This window comes from Gymnoscopelus braueri (assembly GCF_963280865.1).
Source record: "Gymnoscopelus braueri genome assembly, chromosome: 5".
Taxonomy (NCBI): Eukaryota; Metazoa; Chordata; class Actinopteri; order Myctophiformes; family Myctophidae; genus Gymnoscopelus; species Gymnoscopelus braueri.
The window spans coordinates 47,918,999-47,938,269 of NC_137606.1; the positions used below are offsets into that span (position 1 = coordinate 47,918,999).

General features: G+C 41.7%; 1 protein-coding gene across 2 annotated transcripts in view; it reads left to right on the top strand.

Annotated features, from left to right (window-relative positions):
• The window catches only part of pde9ac (phosphodiesterase 9ac), a gene marked incomplete at both ends in the record, with an annotated part of 26,215 nt that extends 7,163 nt beyond the window's left edge, over positions 1-19,052 (top strand). The window contains 13 exons of one of the 2 annotated variants that reach the window (XM_080428339.1): positions 388-458; positions 2,555-2,645; positions 2,785-2,857; positions 3,589-3,663; positions 8,470-8,556; positions 9,055-9,159; positions 9,470-9,552; positions 11,858-12,014; positions 14,463-14,579; positions 14,747-14,851; positions 17,605-17,733; positions 17,963-18,058; positions 19,002-19,052. In XM_080428339.1, coding sequence (XP_080284465.1) covers positions 388-458; positions 2,555-2,645; positions 2,785-2,857; positions 3,589-3,663; positions 8,470-8,556; positions 9,055-9,159; positions 9,470-9,552; positions 11,858-12,014; positions 14,463-14,579; positions 14,747-14,851; positions 17,605-17,733; positions 17,963-18,058; positions 19,002-19,052 — 1,240 coding nt within the window. Of the gene's footprint in view, positions 1-387; positions 459-2,554; positions 2,646-2,784; positions 2,858-3,588; positions 3,664-8,469; positions 8,557-9,054; positions 9,160-9,469; positions 9,553-11,857; positions 12,015-14,462; positions 14,580-14,746; positions 14,852-17,604; positions 17,734-17,962; positions 18,059-18,998 lie in introns of both variants that reach the window. The other variant, XM_080428338.1, reaches the window with a different exon arrangement.
• Between the last annotated feature and the right edge of the window lie 219 nt (positions 19,053-19,271).

A 19,271-nucleotide genomic window follows, 5' to 3' on the forward strand; every position in this document is an offset into this window, starting at 1 on the left:
AGTGATGGTGCAGTTCATTCTAGTGAACTGCACCTTATGTACTGCACCTGCCGTTACTTTTAACCTCACCTTATGGTAACACATCACGTACTCATCTGCATATATCAGTGATTTTCCCCCCCGTAGTTACTGCACTTTGGCTTGGCAGGGCACAGTACATACCTGCTATACATACGCTCTATACGTAAACATATATTTCGATTATTTGACCTGTTTCTATCCTGTGCTTTTCTCCTTGCTCTTTCTCTACCTCTTTCCTCCTCCCTTTTCACGACACGAAAACAAACAAAAAAATATTTCACCCCCTAGCCCAGCCCAGGCTACACATCATTCTCACACATCAGTGTTTATGTGACCCTATATGAACAACTCTTTGTCTCCTTGCAGAGCTTTTCGCATCAATGAGTTGAAGACGGAGGTCACTAACAGGCTAGCCATGCTGGAGAAACGTGTGGAATGTAGGTGTTTATTTGTTGTTGTTCTTTTGTTGTTGTTGTTGTTGTTGTTGCTTGCAATTGATTCTCACAAGTGTGTGAACTGTGAAATTCTTCTTCTAGCTTTTCTGTCTGAGTTCATATGAAAGTAGACCAGTCAGCTTGTGTCTATATAACAACATCTCCAGTTTGTCTCAAAAAGATTGCTGTGGGCGTGCCCGGAGGCTCAGCCAGTTAGTGCACAGGCAAACCCGAGGACTCTGGTTTGAATGCAACCCCTGTCCCTGTCCCTGTCTCTGTCTCTGTCTCTGTCTCTGTCTCTGTCTCTGTCTCTGTCCCTGTCCCTGTCCCTGTCCCTGTCCCTGTCCCTGTCCCTGTCCCTGTCCCTGTCCCTGTCCCTGTCCCTGTCCCTGTCTCTGTCTCTGTCTCTGTCTCTGTCTCTGTCCCTGTCTCTGTCTCTGTCTCTGTCCCTGTCCCTGTCCCTGTCCCTGTCCCTGTCCCTGTCTCTGTCTCTGTCCCTGTCCCTGTCCCTGTCCCTGTCCCTGTCCCTGTCCCTGTCCCTGTCCCTGTCTCTGTCTCTGTCCCTGTCCCTGTCCCTGTCCCTGTCCCTGTCCCTGTCCCTGTCCCTGTCCCTGTCCCTGTCTCTGTCTCTGTCTCTGTCCCTGTCTCTGTCTCTGTCTCTGTCTCTGTCCCTGTCCCTGTCCCTGTCTCTGTCTCTGTCTCTGTCTCTGTCTCTGTCTCTGTCCCTGTCTCTGTCTCTGTCTGGTTTGAATGCAACCCCTGTCTCTGTGTCTGTCCCTGTTGTCTCTCTCTCTCTCTCTCTCTCTCTCTCTCTCTCTCTCTCTCTCTCTCTCTCTCTCTCTCTCTCTCTCTCTCTCTCTCTCTCTCTCTCTCTCTCTCTCTCTCTCTCTCTCTCTCTCTCTCTCTCTGCGCCCTTAGTTTCCCGTCTCTCTACACTGAAATGAAAGCATTTTGTATTCATAAAGAGTTTCCATGCATATCAGCAGTGGTGGAAAAAGTACTAAATTGTTTTACTTATGTAAAAGTATCAATCAATCAATACTGCAATGTAGAAATACTCTGTTACAAGTAAAAGCCCGGTATTCAAAATTTACTTGAGTGAAAGTACAAAAGTATTGGTGTCAAAATGAACTTAAAGTACCAAAAGTAAAAGTACTCATTATGCAGAAGGTCCCATTTCAAAGGTTTTCAAATGTATAACAAATCCTTTGAAAATAGCGGATCTACGAGTGTTGTAGAACACTTGTAGATCAGTTATTTTCAAATTGCCAAAGTATATATAGGAAGTGGTTTTGTAATAATAATCAAAATCTACAATGTAGCTAAAGTTTTCAAATACTTATAGTGGAGTAAAGGTACAATATTTGCCTTTGACATGTAATGGAGTAGAAGTAAAATTATTGAAAATTGGAAATACTCCAGTAATGTAAACGTACCTCAAAATTGTACTTAAAGGAGAATTTTGGACTAAAGTTTTCTTACCTTTTCTATGACGTTATGATATCTTAGGATGAATGGTACAGTAGAAAAATTTCATAACTCCACCCCTGAGCCACCACAGCTTAAAAGGTGCGCGGATAGGCCTTAGGTTAGATCACATATTTTAATAGCTTTTTCTTTAAAAAAAAATGGTGAGATCTGACGTTCATAGTGACAGAACAGTCCCCCCCAAAAAAAAAAAAAAAAAAAAAAAAAAAAAACAGAATTCTCGCTAGACGAGATTGAAATCTCGAGATTTCAATCTCGTCTAGCGAGACTTCTGTTTTTTGTTTTGTTTTTTTTTGGTTGCATAGTGTTCTGTCACTATGAACGTCAGATCTCACCATTTTTTTTTTTTTTTAAAGCTATTAAAATATGTGATCTAACCTAAGGCCTATCCGCGCACCTTTTAAGCTGTGGCGGCTCAGGGGTGGAGTTATGAAAATGTTCTACTGTACCATTCATCCTAAGATATCATAACGTCATAGAAAAGGTAAGAAACTTTAGTCCAAAATTCTCCTTTAAGCACAGTCAGAGCCTTCTGAGTGCAGTACTTGAGTACATGTACTTAGATACTTTCCACCACTGCATATCAGTCCACACACGGGTTGTCGTTTCAGTGGAAGGCTTGAAGGTGGTAGAGATTGACAAGTGTAAAAACGATCTGAGGAAACTACGAGATGAGATCACCTCCTCCAAGGGTGGCAGCAGGTAAAAATGAAACTCTAGCCACCAGCTGTGTGACACAATTTATTATACTAATTGCATTTATATATTAAGACATTCACATGTTAATGATTTAGAGAGAGAGACCAATGAAGTTGTTTGATTTTCCATCTCATGGCTTCAGAGTAAACTGCTCTTGTAAATACAACTACTACACAGAGGTCACTCCTAGACGAGATGTTCCCAGTTATCCAAAGGTACTGTATTTATTTTTATTTTACCTTATTTTTTAGGAAGTCTCGTTGAGATCAGAAAATCTCTTTTACGAGAGAGACCTGGCCAAGATAGCAGCCATATAAAAATAACAATAATCACTCACAACACAGTAAAACAAAAACAAAAAGGTGCCAGTCCCCGCACCTTGCATGTTGATAACACCATGCAGTCCCTTCAGATAAATGCTGAGACAGTGTTTCCCAAACATTGTATCAGTAACCATTTTTATGCTTCGCGAGTAAAAACATTTTTTTTACATTTACTAACCAATGTTTTTAATTATTATTTCAAAAGATTTTCAAGAATGTAAACTTTAAATTAATATTTTTAAATTCAAAGGCAATTCAGAAATATTCCAAAATATGATACAATAAAATAATTCTTCCCTAAATAGATAAAAGCGTATTAGAAATAGTGATAGTAGCAGATCTACAAGCTCATGACGTGTTGTGAGCCTATAGATTGGCTATTTTCACTATTTTTGAAAAGTTTGGGTCCCAGGGAGACACCAAATGTATGTTTTGGGTCTCGAATGGAACAAGTTTTGAGAAATATTGACTGGCTGATTTAAACTTATAATGATGTTGTCCATGTGCTGTGTGTACAGTACACCTTGTTTCAACTTATAACAATGTTGTCCATGTGCTGTGTGTACAGTAGGCTACACCTTGTTTCAACTTATAACGATGTTGTCCATCTGGTGTGTGTACAGTACACCTTGTCTCAGGAGACCATCGAGGCCCTGAAGAAGCCTACGTTTGACGTCTGGCACTGGGAACACAATGAGGTTTGTTTGTTCATATCAACCCTGTTATGTCCTCGCTTCCCCTTCCTGGTCACCCCTGGGTGGCTGGAACCCTATGTGCCTGTCCCGTAGTAGCCTGAGATCCTCTGATTCGGCTCTACTAGTTGTTCCTAAGTGACCAAGGGTGACATTTATTAATTTAATTTAAATTTTAGACAAATTTCTCCCACAGGAGACAAAATAAAGTAGCCTAACCTTGAACCTTGAAGTGGAAACCAAAATAGTCAAAGTCTAACTAACCTACTGCTTAGCAGAAATGGAAATTAATTTTTGTTTTGTTTTCATGAATGGAAATGACCTGCTTCTGCAGGACATGGCGAGCAGGACTCAAGTGAGTGTACATATATATTTGGATATTAAGTCGTCGGCTATGGTACATTTGACGTGACATATTTAGTCCTGATATCAGTAGTCTAGACGCCGAGATGGACGGTCGCATGCGAACTAGCTCCCGAACTAGCTCTCACGAACGAGCTCATGGGCGAACAAGCTCATGGGCGAACGAGCTCTCGCACTCACAGCAACGTTTTTGCCAGATTTCTGCTGGATTACACCCTACTTTTCCTCTTTATCCTTCTGTGGACTACGGATTCATTCCTCAACTCTCCACAGAATCTACACCTGATGGAGACAGAAAAGGGGAATCCACGGGAAATGAAACATGAAAAACACTCTGACTTCTACTTACTCGGCGCTACAGAATCAACAAAACATCTGGGATTCGCAGCTGGAGCTCTCCATACGCTCCTAGCCATGAATTCGGCTAGAAAGAACGTGCCCCCGACAGGACGCATGGACCGAAGAAATATAATCATCCTATTTCCTCTCCTATCGGGTGATATCCACTTCAATCCAGGCCCAGTTACCACCAGGCAAACTACTGCCCGTCTAACGAGGGAAGATAACTTTGCCAACGTTGCTACCGTTGCTAATGTTGCTAACGTTGCCAACAGCAACGGTGAACAACAACAACGCTACGCTAACACCAGTAGCCCTCCGTCCCAGCAAACCAACGCACCCTCGGACTATATCGACACCGCAGCCGTCTTCGACGACACCCGCATCGACGCACCACGACGAAGCCGATCCAAGGACACACATCGGTTTCAGGCGGCGATACAGCCAGGATGGACCTCGAAGAACCAGACGAAGGCCCCCCCAAATCCCGCATCCCCCAACCCCCCATCCCCCAAGCTTCACAGCTGGTTGCTTACGACGACACAGAGGCTTTGATGGACGCCAACACCACAACACCTCCCTCCCCCACCGAAACTGCTCATCAACCTGGGCTCTCAGTGGATAAACACCTCTCCATTGAACACATGAACAAATCGTTTGGTGTGGGCTTGCACATGATTCACCTCAATGTGAATTCCCTTGTAGGAAACAAGCTAACTGAAATCAAGCAGATGTTTTGTGATGGTAAGGTTGACATTTTAACTTTCTCTGAAACTAAACTCACACGATAATGGACTCTGAGATTGAGATTGTAAACTACAAACTCTTCAGGAAAGACAGGAACAGAAATGGGGGTGGTGTATGCATGTATGTACATAAAGACAATGACTGCATCCTTTGCGAAGACCTGAAAGATGCAGCCATTGAAGCTGTGTGGGTCGAGATCCTTTTTAAACATGCTAAACCTGTGCTAGTCGGTACCATATACAGACCTCCTAACCAGACTGATTTCTATGATAGACTTGAGGAGTGTTTAGCTAAGGTGGACCATGCGGAGACAATACTTCTTGGTGACTTTAACACAGACATGCTCCGTAAGGAAGCGTCAATGTTTAAGTCATTCAGGGGGTTTTGTGATCGGCACTCATTCCACCAGCTGATCACTCAGCCCACAAGGCTGTGTGTTTCCACTCAAACTACCATAGATCTCATTCTAACAACGGACAAGGACAAAATCCTCAATAGTGGTGTTTCTACCTGTGGCATATCTGATCATAACATGATCTTTTACACCAGAAAGAAACGTAAACCTAGACCGGTTACCACAAATCAGTCACGATCAGAGACCTCAAAAACTACAAGAGTGAGGACTTAGATCACAGGCTAGAGGAACAGGACTGGTCCGACGTACTAAACAGCACACAGGTAGACGAATCTTGGCTTGGCTTCAAAACCAAATTCATTCAAATTTTGGACAGTGTGGCTCCCATGAAAACCATCAGGGTCAAAACCCGCTCGGTACCATGGATGAATTCGGACATCCTTACTGCCATGAAAGTCAGAAACAAAAAGAGTTCTGAGCTTCATAAAGGTAGGATCAAACTCGCCAAATGCTTTAACAAAGGTCTCGAATCCCACATAGCTAATCTCAAAAAAGAGAGAAACATGCTAAGAAACCAGGTAAATGGCATGCTCCTGTTAGCAGAAAAAAGCTACCTCGATGACAAAATTGAGGATAATCAAAACAAACCACGAGAGCTTTGGAAGCTATTCAACAACCAACTAGGCTGCAGCAAAAAATTGAAAACCAGGTTTACAAACATAAACCTCAAGGTGAAGGAGACTCTCACTACAACAAATCGGGAAGTGAGTAAAATCCTCAACATATTCTTTACGACCGTAGCCTCAGAACTGGTTGAAAAACTACCCCCTCACTCTGGGTGCTATGGTAAAGAGTATGTTGACTCATTTTACGAAAAACAAGGTGTACGCAAAGATGATTTTAAACTCTCCCCTGTGTCAACAGATGAGGTGTTTAAAAAATTTAGTGCACTTCAACAACACAGAGCCACAGGACTCGACAATATCCCTGCCAAATTTCTAAAAGACTCAGCCGCCTCCATTGCTCCAATCATTACTCACATAATAAACCTCTCCATCATACAGGGACGGGTCCCTAACGACTTCAAAAAAGCAAGGGTGACCCCTCTGTACAAAAAAGGAAACCAATTAGACCCTGGCAACTACCGCCCTATTTCTATTCTTAGCTCCATCTCGAAAGTCATGAAAAAAATTGTCTATGAACAGGTTGATAAGTATCTTGCCGAGAAAAATCTAATTTACAAATTCCAATCTGGTTTCAGAACAAACCACTCCACTGACACATGCCTTCTCTATTTGAACGACTTAACCTATCAAACAAGATGTCGACAAGGGCAAATATTGCGGCATGGTCATGCTGGACCTCCAGAAGGCCTTTGACACCGTTAATTACCCAATTATGATTGATAAGCTCAAAACAATAGGTTTTGATGATACGTCGGTGAGCTGGATGAGATCCTACCTGGAAGGGAGGGAGCAAGTGGTGGAAGTAAACGGCACCCAGTCCCCTCCCCTCCCAGTGACATGTGGTGTTCCGCAAGGAAGTATACTAGGACCTTTACTGTTCCTGATATATGTGAACGATATGTCTTCAGCTTGCGACTGCAAACTGTTCCTGTTCGCAGATGACTCGGCTCTGCTGGTCTCGGACAGGGACAGGCTGCAGGTTGAGAAAACTCTCAGCTGAACTCAACAAGATCTGCATCTGGCTCTCCGACAACAAACTATCATTACACCTGGGTAAAACTGAATCCATCCTCTTTGGGTCCAGTCCTAACCTTAGCAAGACTGAGAGCTTCATGATCAAAGTGGGTGATGATGTTATCACAAGAAAGGAGGAAATTACCTACCTGGGTTCCATCTTGGAGGCAAACCTCTCCGGTAACAAAAACGTCGAAAGAGCGATCAAAAAGGTTAACCAAAGAACACGCTTTTTGCATAGGATTGGACGTAAGAAAGAATACTCTGAAGATTCTCGCAGGGGCCCTCATACAAGGTTATTATGATTATGCACTTCATGGTATCACAACACCTCCAAGGCCTTAAAAACAAGGCTCCAAACATCCCAAAACAAACTAGTAAGGCTACTCCTTGGCCTCAATCACAAAACCCATCTAACCCCTGCTCATTTTGCTAGGATTGGATGGCTTAGGGTTGAGGACAGAGTACAGCAACTTGCTATGGGCCTGGTCTTCAAGATACACCACAACATTGGGATCCCCCTGTATTTGTCTAAATACTTCCTAAATGTTAATGAAGTCCACGATCATAACACCAGAGGCAGCTCCACAAATCATGTTCAACCCAGATTTGGCTCAACAAAGGGAATGAACTCGTTCTTATGCTATTCATCAAAAATGTGGAATGCCCTACCAAAAGGAGTAAAGGAGTGTAAAACCCTGCACACTTTCAAAACTGCCCTTAAGATACACCTTCAGGAGGCTGCAATTCGAAAATGGCCCCTGTCTAAGTCTTAACCTACCCCCCTACCCCCCCCCCCCCCCCTATTTCTTTTTCTTCTCTTGTACATTTATTTTCACTCTTCATACCAGTAACCTGTAAGCTGATTGTATGACATTCTGTATAGTAGTGTGAATATCTGTCTGTCTCTTATATGTCATCATGATTTGTGTGCATGGGGATCTCATCTTAAACAAGCTCAGTGCTTAATGAGTCTCCCAGTTTAGTAGACCTTGTATTGTGAATTTGTACTTCCATGTACTGATGTTCTCATGTCTTACTAAATAAAGTACATCAATCAATCAAAACCTGTTGTGTCCTGTTACAACTTTAAATTATGTAGAGTTGCAGACTATGTGAAGATTGTGTAAGAGTTGTCTGGCGTGAGAGACACATTTTGATGTGTGTCAGTAGTAGTCTTGGTTCAAGATAACCAACATCATCGGGCAGCAGCAAGTTTAGACAGCGCATGGTGTATTTTGACAGTTACAGGAGGTTTTGAGACGTTTATCTGGTGCTGACCATCTCGTTCCTCCATTGTGGCTGCAGATGTTGAGCTGTCTGGAATACATGTACCATGACCTGGGTCTGGTGAAGGAATTCAACATGAACCCCATCACACTCAAACGCTGGCTGGTAAGGTTACCGCAGACTGGCTCTGTGGAACATGCCTGGGGAGGGGAATATACTTTTACAGCTTCACCCAGCAGATGGCTGCTCAGATGGCTTTAATGACCGCACGAGCTTCTACAGTATTATGGGTTAACCGCTTAAACCCTGTACTGGATACTTCGTAAATAGCAAAAAAAAATTGCTGGTCTACAAGCTCTCTCTCTGTGTCGCAGATGCGTTGTGAACTTGTAGATTTTTTTTCACTGAATGTTCGCCCATCTTTGCCAATGATTCGCCTATGACATGCTCAAAACGCTTTTTTTTTTTTTTCATGCTACATTTAGATTTTCTGGTTTTGATGTGGATTTACTGGGATAGAGATGCTAATGGTAGAACTAGAAGATTTGAAAAAGTGCATTGTTATGTGTACCGGATCAAAGTGGAAATACTATATGACCAGAGCACACACACACATGTCAATGAGTGAGTCATTACGTGAACAATGAACGTGTGTCTCCTTAGTTGGCCATTCAGGAGAACTACCGCAGTAACCCCTTCCACAACTTCCGCCACTGCTTCTGTGTCAGTCAGATGATGTATGGCATGATTAACCTCTGCAACCTACAGGTGAGGTGTGTGTGTGTGTGTGTGTGTGTGTGTGTGTGTGTGTGTGTGTGTGTGTGGGTGTGGGTGTGGGTGTGGGTGTGGGTGTGGGTGTGGGTGTGGGTGTGTGTGTGTGTGTGTGTGTGTGTGTGTGTGTGTGTGTGTGTGTGTGTGTGTGTGTGTGTGTGTGGCGCTGCGACGCATTGTGGGCTTGTGTTTAAAATGCCATTAATAAAATCACTGTCTTAAAATGTTGATGTCCTCACGAGTATAATACAAACGTGTGTGTGTGTGTATGTGCCTGTATTTATTTACGTGTGTGTCTTCCCTATAGGAGAAGTTGACTTTGACAGACATGGGCATTCTAATGACAGCTGCAGTGTGTCATGATCTGGACCACCCTGGCTACAACAACACGTAAGAGTCTCTCTCCATCTCCATCAGTGTTTTCACCAACAGTTGAAAACACTGTTTCTCAATGCTGGGTCTGGGGGGCCTGTTGGGTCTGGGGGGGGGGGGGGACAAATCCATTTGTACACTCTCAGAGTTACAGACCCGTAAGGGTCCATTTAAGTGTTAAGTAAACACTTAGGAGCAATCCAGACACCACACATCCAGCGACGAACTGGATGTGTGCGCAACCCACTGTTCTGATCCATTTGGAACCCCTTCAAGGAACCTTGAGGGTCCTTGGACTTTGAGAATCAGTGTTCTAAGCACAGAACTTTGATCACTTTTCATTCACAAATAAATGAATGAAATAGCCTACTGTATACAACTTCAAGTGTGAAGAAAGTGAAGTTGATATTTTTTCGGTATGGCATTGTGAAAAAGCTAATGTTATCAAATGGGGTTCTGTGGCCTAATGCATATCAGACTGGGGGTCCTCGAACAACTGGTTAAAAACAACTCCCGCAACCCTGTATCGTATCCTGTGTTGTCTTCTAGTTGCTCTCCTCTCCTTGGTTTCTTATCAAACAGAACATCTTTATGGTTAAGAACATTCAGTTTTAACCATCTAAGTCCAGCTATAGTTTTTGTCCAGCACATGTAAAGGCAGGGGAAGGAGGCGATGGAGCTCTCTATATTTAGACGAATGCGATGGGGCCATTGGGCATCTCTTTATAGGGGTGTTGAGAGACGCATCGCTGCAGATGTCCAAGCATTGCCTGTGCAATATTGTCATGGAGCTGTGGAGTTGGTGTTCGAAAGAATGCTGAATTATTTTATGCATGTTGGGGTTCAGCAGTACTATCAGGTTGTGCTAAGATCTTTCTGTTAGAAAAGAAAAATATTAAAAGGTGATATTCAACTGGCCCCAGCAGAGCTTTCTTGTGGCCCCTGGAACACATTCCATAGTCCAATGTAAAAATAAATGTACAAAATTATTATTAAATGGTTCATTTTGAATGTTTTTCATAACCGTTAACCAAAGTTCGTTAATGGTTAATCAACCATCAACCGATGAGAATAAAATGTAGCCTACTATTTAGAATGGAGGAATATTAGTGACTCACTCAGGGTCCCAAATTAAAACCCACCAGTGCTGCATTTGCAGTCAAGACACTGCTACAAACCCAAATGCGGTTAACTGTAATCTTTGATCAGTAAGTTACCCATAAGAAAATACAGCTCACTTCATATGTACTTAAGAAAATGATCTGGTGTTAAATTGGTGTTAAGTAGGCTAGCAAAAGTATAAGTGTAAAGACCTTTTCGTTTTGAGTGGATTTTGTCAATCTTCCATCTTCTCCATCTTCCTCCACTTCAAACAGCTTGTGCTCTTATCAGCCAGGTGCTCAAAACAAAAGCTAAAACCTTTCATTCATACGAACGTGTAAACACTTCACCTTGCCAGCTGTTGTTCCAGGCTCCCCCAGAAGCAAAGATTTTGAGTTAAACATGTTCGTTTTATACGTAACAATATGTATATTCAAAGATTTGCAAACATTTTCATGATTTTTCAAAAATAGCACATGCTTTCCAGGTTTTAATGGGTTAATATAAAAAGCTAAGCCTGTGCACTATAAAGGACTACAATGGAAACAAGCCCCAAGGGCTTTTTGTGTTATCCTTTTAACAATCATTGTAAACAAATTGCAAACTGTTAATAAAGTATTCAATCAATCAATCAAGACTGGCACAGAAATGATCTTATCAAACATCAAGATGCATAAATGCAGTATGAAGCAGGCCCTAATAAGTTACCATATTGGACATAATATGTCCATTGTTGTGTCCTATCGGACCTAACTGTATAGCACACAACAAACGGTTAACCATGAATATTTTGTTCATTTCTGTTGTCACAGTCTTGTGGCCCCCGACTACAAGTCATTTAACAATGCCTAACCTAGTTGATTAACCCTGTCTTAAAGGAGTAGTTCACCCCAAAAAAATCTATCAATTACACACCCCGTGAAACATTGAATTCATGGAGTTTTTTTTGTTTTTGTCAAGCTAAGGCTTAGCTAAGCTTAAGCTAATAATTGATGACCGACTCTTTGATTATTGGCTTAGGAATACGACAAAAACTAAGAATTCTCCATGAATTCAAGGCTTCATGGGGTGTGTAATTGATGGAAAATAAGTCATGTTTTTGGTGAACTACTCCTTTAAAAGAAAGGACCTGTTGTTGTTTTTCTGCATTCATTAGATTATTCGATGAAAACTTTATGACTTTCTCTTCATCCATGCATCCATCCATCCATGCATCCATCAGATACCAGATCAATGCGCGCACAGAGCTGGCAGTACGCTACAACGACATCTCTCCCCTGGAGAACCACCACTGTGCCGTGGCCTTCCAGGTCCTGGCTCTGCCGGAGTGCAACATCTTTGCCAACGTGGATCCCGAGGCCTTCAAGCTCATACGACAAGTAAGCTCCATTTGACCTTAGCTTACAGCAGGGGGTCTTCAACGTTTTTCAGGCCAAGGACCCCTTAGCTGAGAGAAAGATGAAGCAGGGACCCCCTACTGCATATTGCATAAAATTGTCTTTTCAAAGATTTCATAGATAGCTTCATAGACTTGTCACTTTCATCAGTGTTTTTTTGGTCAATTGTTTTTTGTTTATCTTTCTTCAGTGGTGGAAAAAGTAGCCTACTCAAATTCTTTACTTAAGTAAAAGTATCAATACTACAATATAGAAATACTCTGTTACAAGTAAAAGTTCAGAATTCTAAATTTACTTGATTAAAAGTACAAAAGTATCGGCATCAAAATGTACTTAAAGTACTGTACCAAAAGTAAAAGTACTAAAATGTTTGAAAATAGCAGATCTACAAGCTCACAACGCGTCGCATCGCGACACGTTGTGAGCTTGTAGATCGGCTATTTTCAAATAGCCTATGTTTAAAATAGGGCTAAAGTGGTTAATGTATGTTTCATAATATCATAATTTATATCTGAAAGGTAACTAGTAACTAAATCTTTCAAATAATTGTAGTGGAGTAAAAGTACAATATTTGCCTCAGAGATGTAGTGGAGTAGAAGTAAAAGTATTGGAAATTGGAAATACTCAAGTAAAGTACAAGTACCTCTAAATTGTACTTAGGTACAGTACTTAAGTAAATGTACTTAGTTACTTTCCACCACTGTCTTTCTTACACTTTATCTTCTAATAATGGATCTAAAAGTGTATTTTAAGACATTTAACCACTCAAACCCTCAATACTTTTTTTCCCTTTACACCAAACCTAGCCGATCTGCTATTTTTGGCTAATGTTCCCCTCAGAATAGGGTTGAAGGTTAATGTAAAAAAAAAAGATCCTATCACAGAAAGATTTGGTGGCCCCCCGTAGTAACTCTGAGGACCCCCTAAGGGTCCCAGACCCCCTGTTGAAGACCCCTGGCTTACAGCCAAGCTGTTGGGTAAGGCTGGGCTCACACATGCACCTCAGAGTGGCAGTTTTCCTGTTAACTTCCGGTATGGGAGATATTGTGACATCATGGGGAATGGGTTGTGACGTTTCAGATGCGTTGTCTGAAGCAAATGTCTGTGTCCAGTCTAAAGGCAGTCTGAAACAAGAGCCATACAATGAACCTGTTGGGTAAATGCAGTCTGAAACAAGAGCCATACAGTGAACCTGTTGAGTGTAAATGCAGTCTGAAACAAGAGCCATAAAGTGAACCTGTTGGGTAAATGCAGTCTGAAACAAGAGCCATACAGTGAAACTGTTGGGTAAATGCAGTCTGAAACAAGAGCCATATGTTGGGTAAATGCAGTCTGAAACAAGAGCCATACAGTGAAACTGTTGGGTAAATGCAGTCTGAAACAAACACTTCCTTCAAACAAACGTGATAGGGATGTCATTTGATGTGCAGGTTGATCAGGACAATGTATTGATTTGCCGACTTGATAGGAAAGATGTGGTTTGCATTGTTGATTAAAAGTTAAACTGATTTTGATACTATTGTAATGGCAGGGAATCGAACCTGGGTTTCACATGTGGAATGCCAACATCTTAACCGCTAGCCTAAAGGGGAATTCTCCCTTGGTCGGGGGAGATATTAGGATTTTGGTCATTAGGCAGAGGCTCTGAACCTCTACTGCTACACTATATTAACTAATTTATCTGGGGACCACCTGAAACCTCCTCAAGGACCCCTGGGGGACCCCGGACCCCACTTTGAGAACCACTTGTGTACGTGGCTGGCTGCACAGGTGAAACAGGAGTGGGGGAGGTGGGACAGCTGCTTTACTTTCCACTCATTTTCAGAGCTTTCGAAGTACAGGCTGTTTGGTGGAAGCATTTGAAAATTGTGGGCGCCAACACATACAGTATAGTCTTGAGAGCAATGGTGTAAAGTAACTAAGTACATGTACTCAAGTACTGTACTTAAGTAACATTTTGAGGTAGTTTAACTTTCTTCAGTATTTAAAAATTTCAATACTATTTCTTCTACCCCACTACATCTCAGAGGAAAATATTGTACTTTTACTCCACTGAGTGAAATTATTTGAAAACTTTGGTTAACTAGTTACGTTGTAGATTTTGATTATCATTACAAAACATACATTACCCACTTCAGCCCATACATTTCGGCCATTTGAAAATAGCCGATTGCTTGTAGATCTGCTATTTTCAAATTAGAAATCTTGTAAAATGCATGGGGCATCATTATGAGTACTTTTACTTTTGCTACTTTAAGAATATTTTTGATACCAATGCTTTTGTACCTTTTTACGGCAAGTACATTTTGAATTCCAGACTTCTTTTTAAATTATGAGTACTTTTTCCACCACTGGAGCCAACACATGTGTCTTGACTTGAGAGACTATGATTTACATGACTTTGACTTTGGTGCTTTTGTCCTCTGCCAGGCGATCATCACCCTGATCCTGGCCACTGACATGGCCCGACACGGGGAGATACTGGAGTCCTTCAAGCACAAAGTGGAAGACAACTTTGACTATACCAACGAGGAACAACTCACATGTGTTCGTACAATGCATTCTTCTACTTCCGTTTTTTTGTGTGTGTGTGTGTGTGTGTGTGTGTGTGCGTGTGTGCGCGTGTGCGCGTGTGCGCGCGCGCGTGCGTGCGTGCGTGCGTGCGTGCGTGCGTGAGGATAAAAGCCTTAAACGCTGTTTTCTGTGTGTTTCAGCTAAAGATGGTGTTGATCAAGTGCTGTGACATTTCCAATGAAGTGCGACCAACGGAGGTGGCAGAACCCTGGGTGGACTGTCTGCTAGAGGAATACTTCATCCAGGTAACCTTCACCTCACTCCTTCACCCTAAATCAGGTAGTCCTCCCTCCCAGTCTGAAAACTGCTGGAGACAGTGTTGCAACACACAATAAGAATAGTGTAGCGTTTCGCACATTGAGCTGGAATCGACCCCCGGTCTCCAGCTCAACAGACCGGCAGGTAACAAGCAACGCCAATAGAGCTAGCTCCCTTGGAGAAGCAAGTTATGGCCGGGTCTTTTGCGGGGTCGCAACAATTGCTTTTAAAGGGTGATGAAAAATTAAATCGTATTTTTGAGCTGTAAACATAATTCTACATAAATAATTTTTTATTTTGACATATGACAGTGAGGTGCAAAAGTAGTGAAAATAGGAGGTCTACAACGTGTCGCGTCGCTACACACTTGTTTTTATGTTGAAATTGTTTGCCTATAATGCCCAACATGGGGTTGTCAAGGGAATTATAGAAGAGCTTGTGTCTAAATAATAACCACAATGGATCCACAGGTTCTTTTTTTCACCATTTCCTGAAAAGTAGGCTAAACTGTTTTGACATACAAGGTTTCAACCCGACAGCGTGTCATTCCTATGATTTCAACATTTTCAAGAAACCTCTTATCTCCATATTTTAGCTTTTTTGTGTGTTTTTCCATAGACTGTATAAAAAGAATGGACTAAGCCGCACCTCTAGTTTCTACAGACCGAAGATGAAGCCGATTGTTCAGGAATTTGAAATCCGCCAACTTTAATATATGCCAAAAAGCCACCGGGAATAGGAACCGGAAATCAATCCCTAAAGAATGCTATTGGTTGGGTAGCTTGTCAATCAAGAGCGGGGGTGGGGAATGAATGCTATTGGTTGTGTAGCTTGTCAATCAAATCATCCCGCCCCTCCTAGAGCATAGCCTACTTTATCGTAAATTTAAAAATAAATGGGACCATATATAACAAAACGCATATCATGATGATTGAAAGGACACTTTAAACTAGCGACTGGAAGCATATAGTATTTATGACAATGTTAATTAAGGTAAGAAAATCAAGTCTAAAGTTCGTCAAAAACCCATCCACCTACCAGCAGGGGTAAAACAGCGAAACTACAGGATATTCGAACTGTCTCTTCCATATTAGAGTCAATGTAAAAATCTCAAGCTGGCCCCTTGGTTTTTTCGTAAATCAACGCCCTACTTGATCATACTACAGCGTCACACAAAAGCATCAAAAGTAGCAGATCTGCAAGCTTGAAAGTTTTTGAGCTTGTAGATCTGCTTGTATCTGCTTGTTGCTACTTTTGCTTTTGTGTTACATAGTTTTGGATATATGAGGTTTACACCCGACACAGACGAAATGTGAAAGTACAGGCAAATGGAGCCTTTATATAGCGTCTTTCTCCAAAGCGCTTTACAAGGTGCATCACATTCACCCATTCATTCACACACTGATGGCAGAGGAAGCCATGAAAGAGAACCCACCTGCTCATCGGGAGCAGATAGGGCTTCAGTGTCTTGCTCAAGGACACTTCGACACTAACCCAGGTGGAGCCGGGGATCAAACCGAGAACCTTACATTTCCCAAGCGGCTGCTCTAACTCCTGAGCTACTGGCTCCCCCAGGCATAAAGAAATGCCTCAGTGCCGCCATCTACAGGTTGAACTTTTCACCCTGCCTAAAAACATGACATCAGTCACTACTTTTGGATCCTGTGACATCATCAACTGTACCCTGAGCCTCCATGTCAGAGACCAGCCTGTCATAGTGTCACACCCCCTGTGTGTGTAGCAGCGGTGTAAAGTAACTAATTACATTTACTAAAAACTTAGTACAGTTACTTTTACTTTACCGGAGTATTTCCAATTTTCTGTTCTTTTACTTTTTGTACTAATATTGTACTTTTTACTCCACTATATATTATTTGAAAACTTAAGAGAACTTTGTAGATTTTGATTATTATTACAAAGCATACATTACCCACTTCAGCCCTATATACATTTCGGCCATTTAAAAAAAGCGATCTCCAAGCTCACAATGTGTCGCGATGCGACGCATTGTGAGCTTGTAGATCTGCTATTTTTTATACATTGTATACATTTGAAAACTTGTGAAATGGGATATTTTGCATTATGATTTCTTTCTACATGGTACTTTAAGTATTTTTTTATACCAATATTTTTGTACTACTCAAATACATTTTGAATTCCGGACTTTAACTTATAGCATTAGTATTTCTATATTGCAGTATTGATAGCCTACTTTTACTTTTACTACCGTTATTTGGGACACAATTTTAACAATTTCTGTACACTTTTTTGAGAAAAATCTTCCTCCTAGTATAACCATAATACCTGATGATTATATTTTAGGGGGGGGGAATCACTGAAAATCACGGCACCCCGTCTTTAAGATATATTCTATACTTGAATGATACCAATTTGTCATACTGTAGATCGGCAATTTTTTTTTTCTTATAATAATCCACTCGATATCGATGTATTTGGTTAAAATGTATTGTGATATTTGACTTTGTCCAGTTACCCCTCACGTTATATGTGGCTACCATGCAATACCACACACATCTCTACCATATGGATTGGTTAAAATAAAATGTTATGTATTGAAACAAGTTCAGGATTTCTTCATATGGACATACGTGGCTTTGTAGGTGATGTCCATTGAGTTACTGCTACTGGGTTAGAAGGCTGATTCTAAAAGAGACACAATTAAAGCTTCTTAATAATTGCTATTCTCCTTGGTGAGCGTTTTCTCCGCTGTGTCTTCCAGAGTGACAGAGAGAAGTCGGAGGGTCTGCCTGTGGCTCCCTTCATGGACAGAGAGAAAGTCACCAAGCCCACCGCTCAAATCGGATTCATCAAATTTGTCCTCATTCCAATGTTTGAGTCTGTCATGAAGGTAGGAACGTGTCTGTGTGTGTGTGTGTGTGTGTGTGTGTGTGTGTGTGTGTGTGTGTGTGTGTGTGTGCATGTGAGTGTGTGTGCGTGTGTGTGTGTGTGTGTGTGTGTGTGTGTGTGTGTGTGTGTGTGTGTGTGTGTGTGTGCGTGTGCGTGCGTGTGTGTGTGTGCGTGTGTGTGCAACCTTTGCTTACAGTAGCACTTCATTGTTGTATATGTTGTCCAAACAGCTGTTCCCTCAGATCGAGGAGATCATGGTCCAACCGCTGAGAGACTCTCGTGACCACTACGAAGAGCTGAAACAGATCGATGACGCCATGACAGAAGTATAACTTCTATTCTATACCCTCCATCTTTTCTTTTCTTTTTTATCGTGTATTGTGTCTGTTAAGGGCTGTCCAAACCAAGAATGATAACTGTAAAGAGTCCACACCTCAACTACAATGACAACAAAGTTGACTTTCAGAGTGTTTTGATGAATGATAGAAACACTGACAACCAATCAAAATCCGTCCCAGTTTACAGGGTGTCTCTTTAACACATCACAGATGTTCAACATGTCACATCAGTGTGGATGCTCACATCATTAACATTATCTTTGTAGTTATCATTCTTGGTGGGCACGGCCCTTTACTCTGTCCCGTCCTCTGTGTTACATAGGTTTGCTAAAGTAAAGCCTAATTTATTTTATGTCGCATGCATGTCACTCGCTGGAAATGTCACATTTTAAAGCTAACAAGGTGACACCGTCATGCGACAAACACAAGTTTGATTTAAGAGTAAAGGCTGTTTTACACTCATAAGTCTATCGGCAGTGTTGGATGGCAAAAAAGCCATGAGAAAGACAAAACATATCTGTTGTTCAGCAATGTCTTGCAGCTGTCAAAGATTATAAGGTTCCAGATGTGTGCCATCAGTTGTCTTACATTGGCTTGCTGGACCAAGTAATATGAATATAAAATCCCCTAGTCCATAATGGAGGGAAATGAGTGTGCACAACCACAACGTACTGATATAGTAAATTAAATAAATAATTCATAACATTTCGTATTAATATATTGCAATAATAATGTGTGGTTGTCGCAAAATCCAGAGGCACAGCTGGACTTGTCTCACGGCACACCGTTTGCAATCCACGGGTCCAGTGTCCTCCAACACATTATTAGTTTGACATCTGTTGACACTTTGTCTTACGCACCCACACACACACACACACACACACACACACAAGCACTTGCTAACATAAAGGTGTGTCTTTTGTTCAACGAGGCACAGAAGAAAAAATCTGAGAATATGGCGTTAGGAGGGAAGAAGAAGTAAGAGCTGCAGTGAGTCACAGTGGAGTCAGTGTAAATGTGTAAGTAACACAAACAGGCTGCTTTGACTCCTATAGTATTAGAATGTGTAAGTAACAGAAACAGACTCCTTGACTGCTGTGTGACTCTATAGTGTTAGTGAGTGGACTGACTCTCTCTCTGCTCTGCCTCTAATCTACTTACTGTAAACTCTGTTTACCAAAACTCACACCTCCAAGCCAGT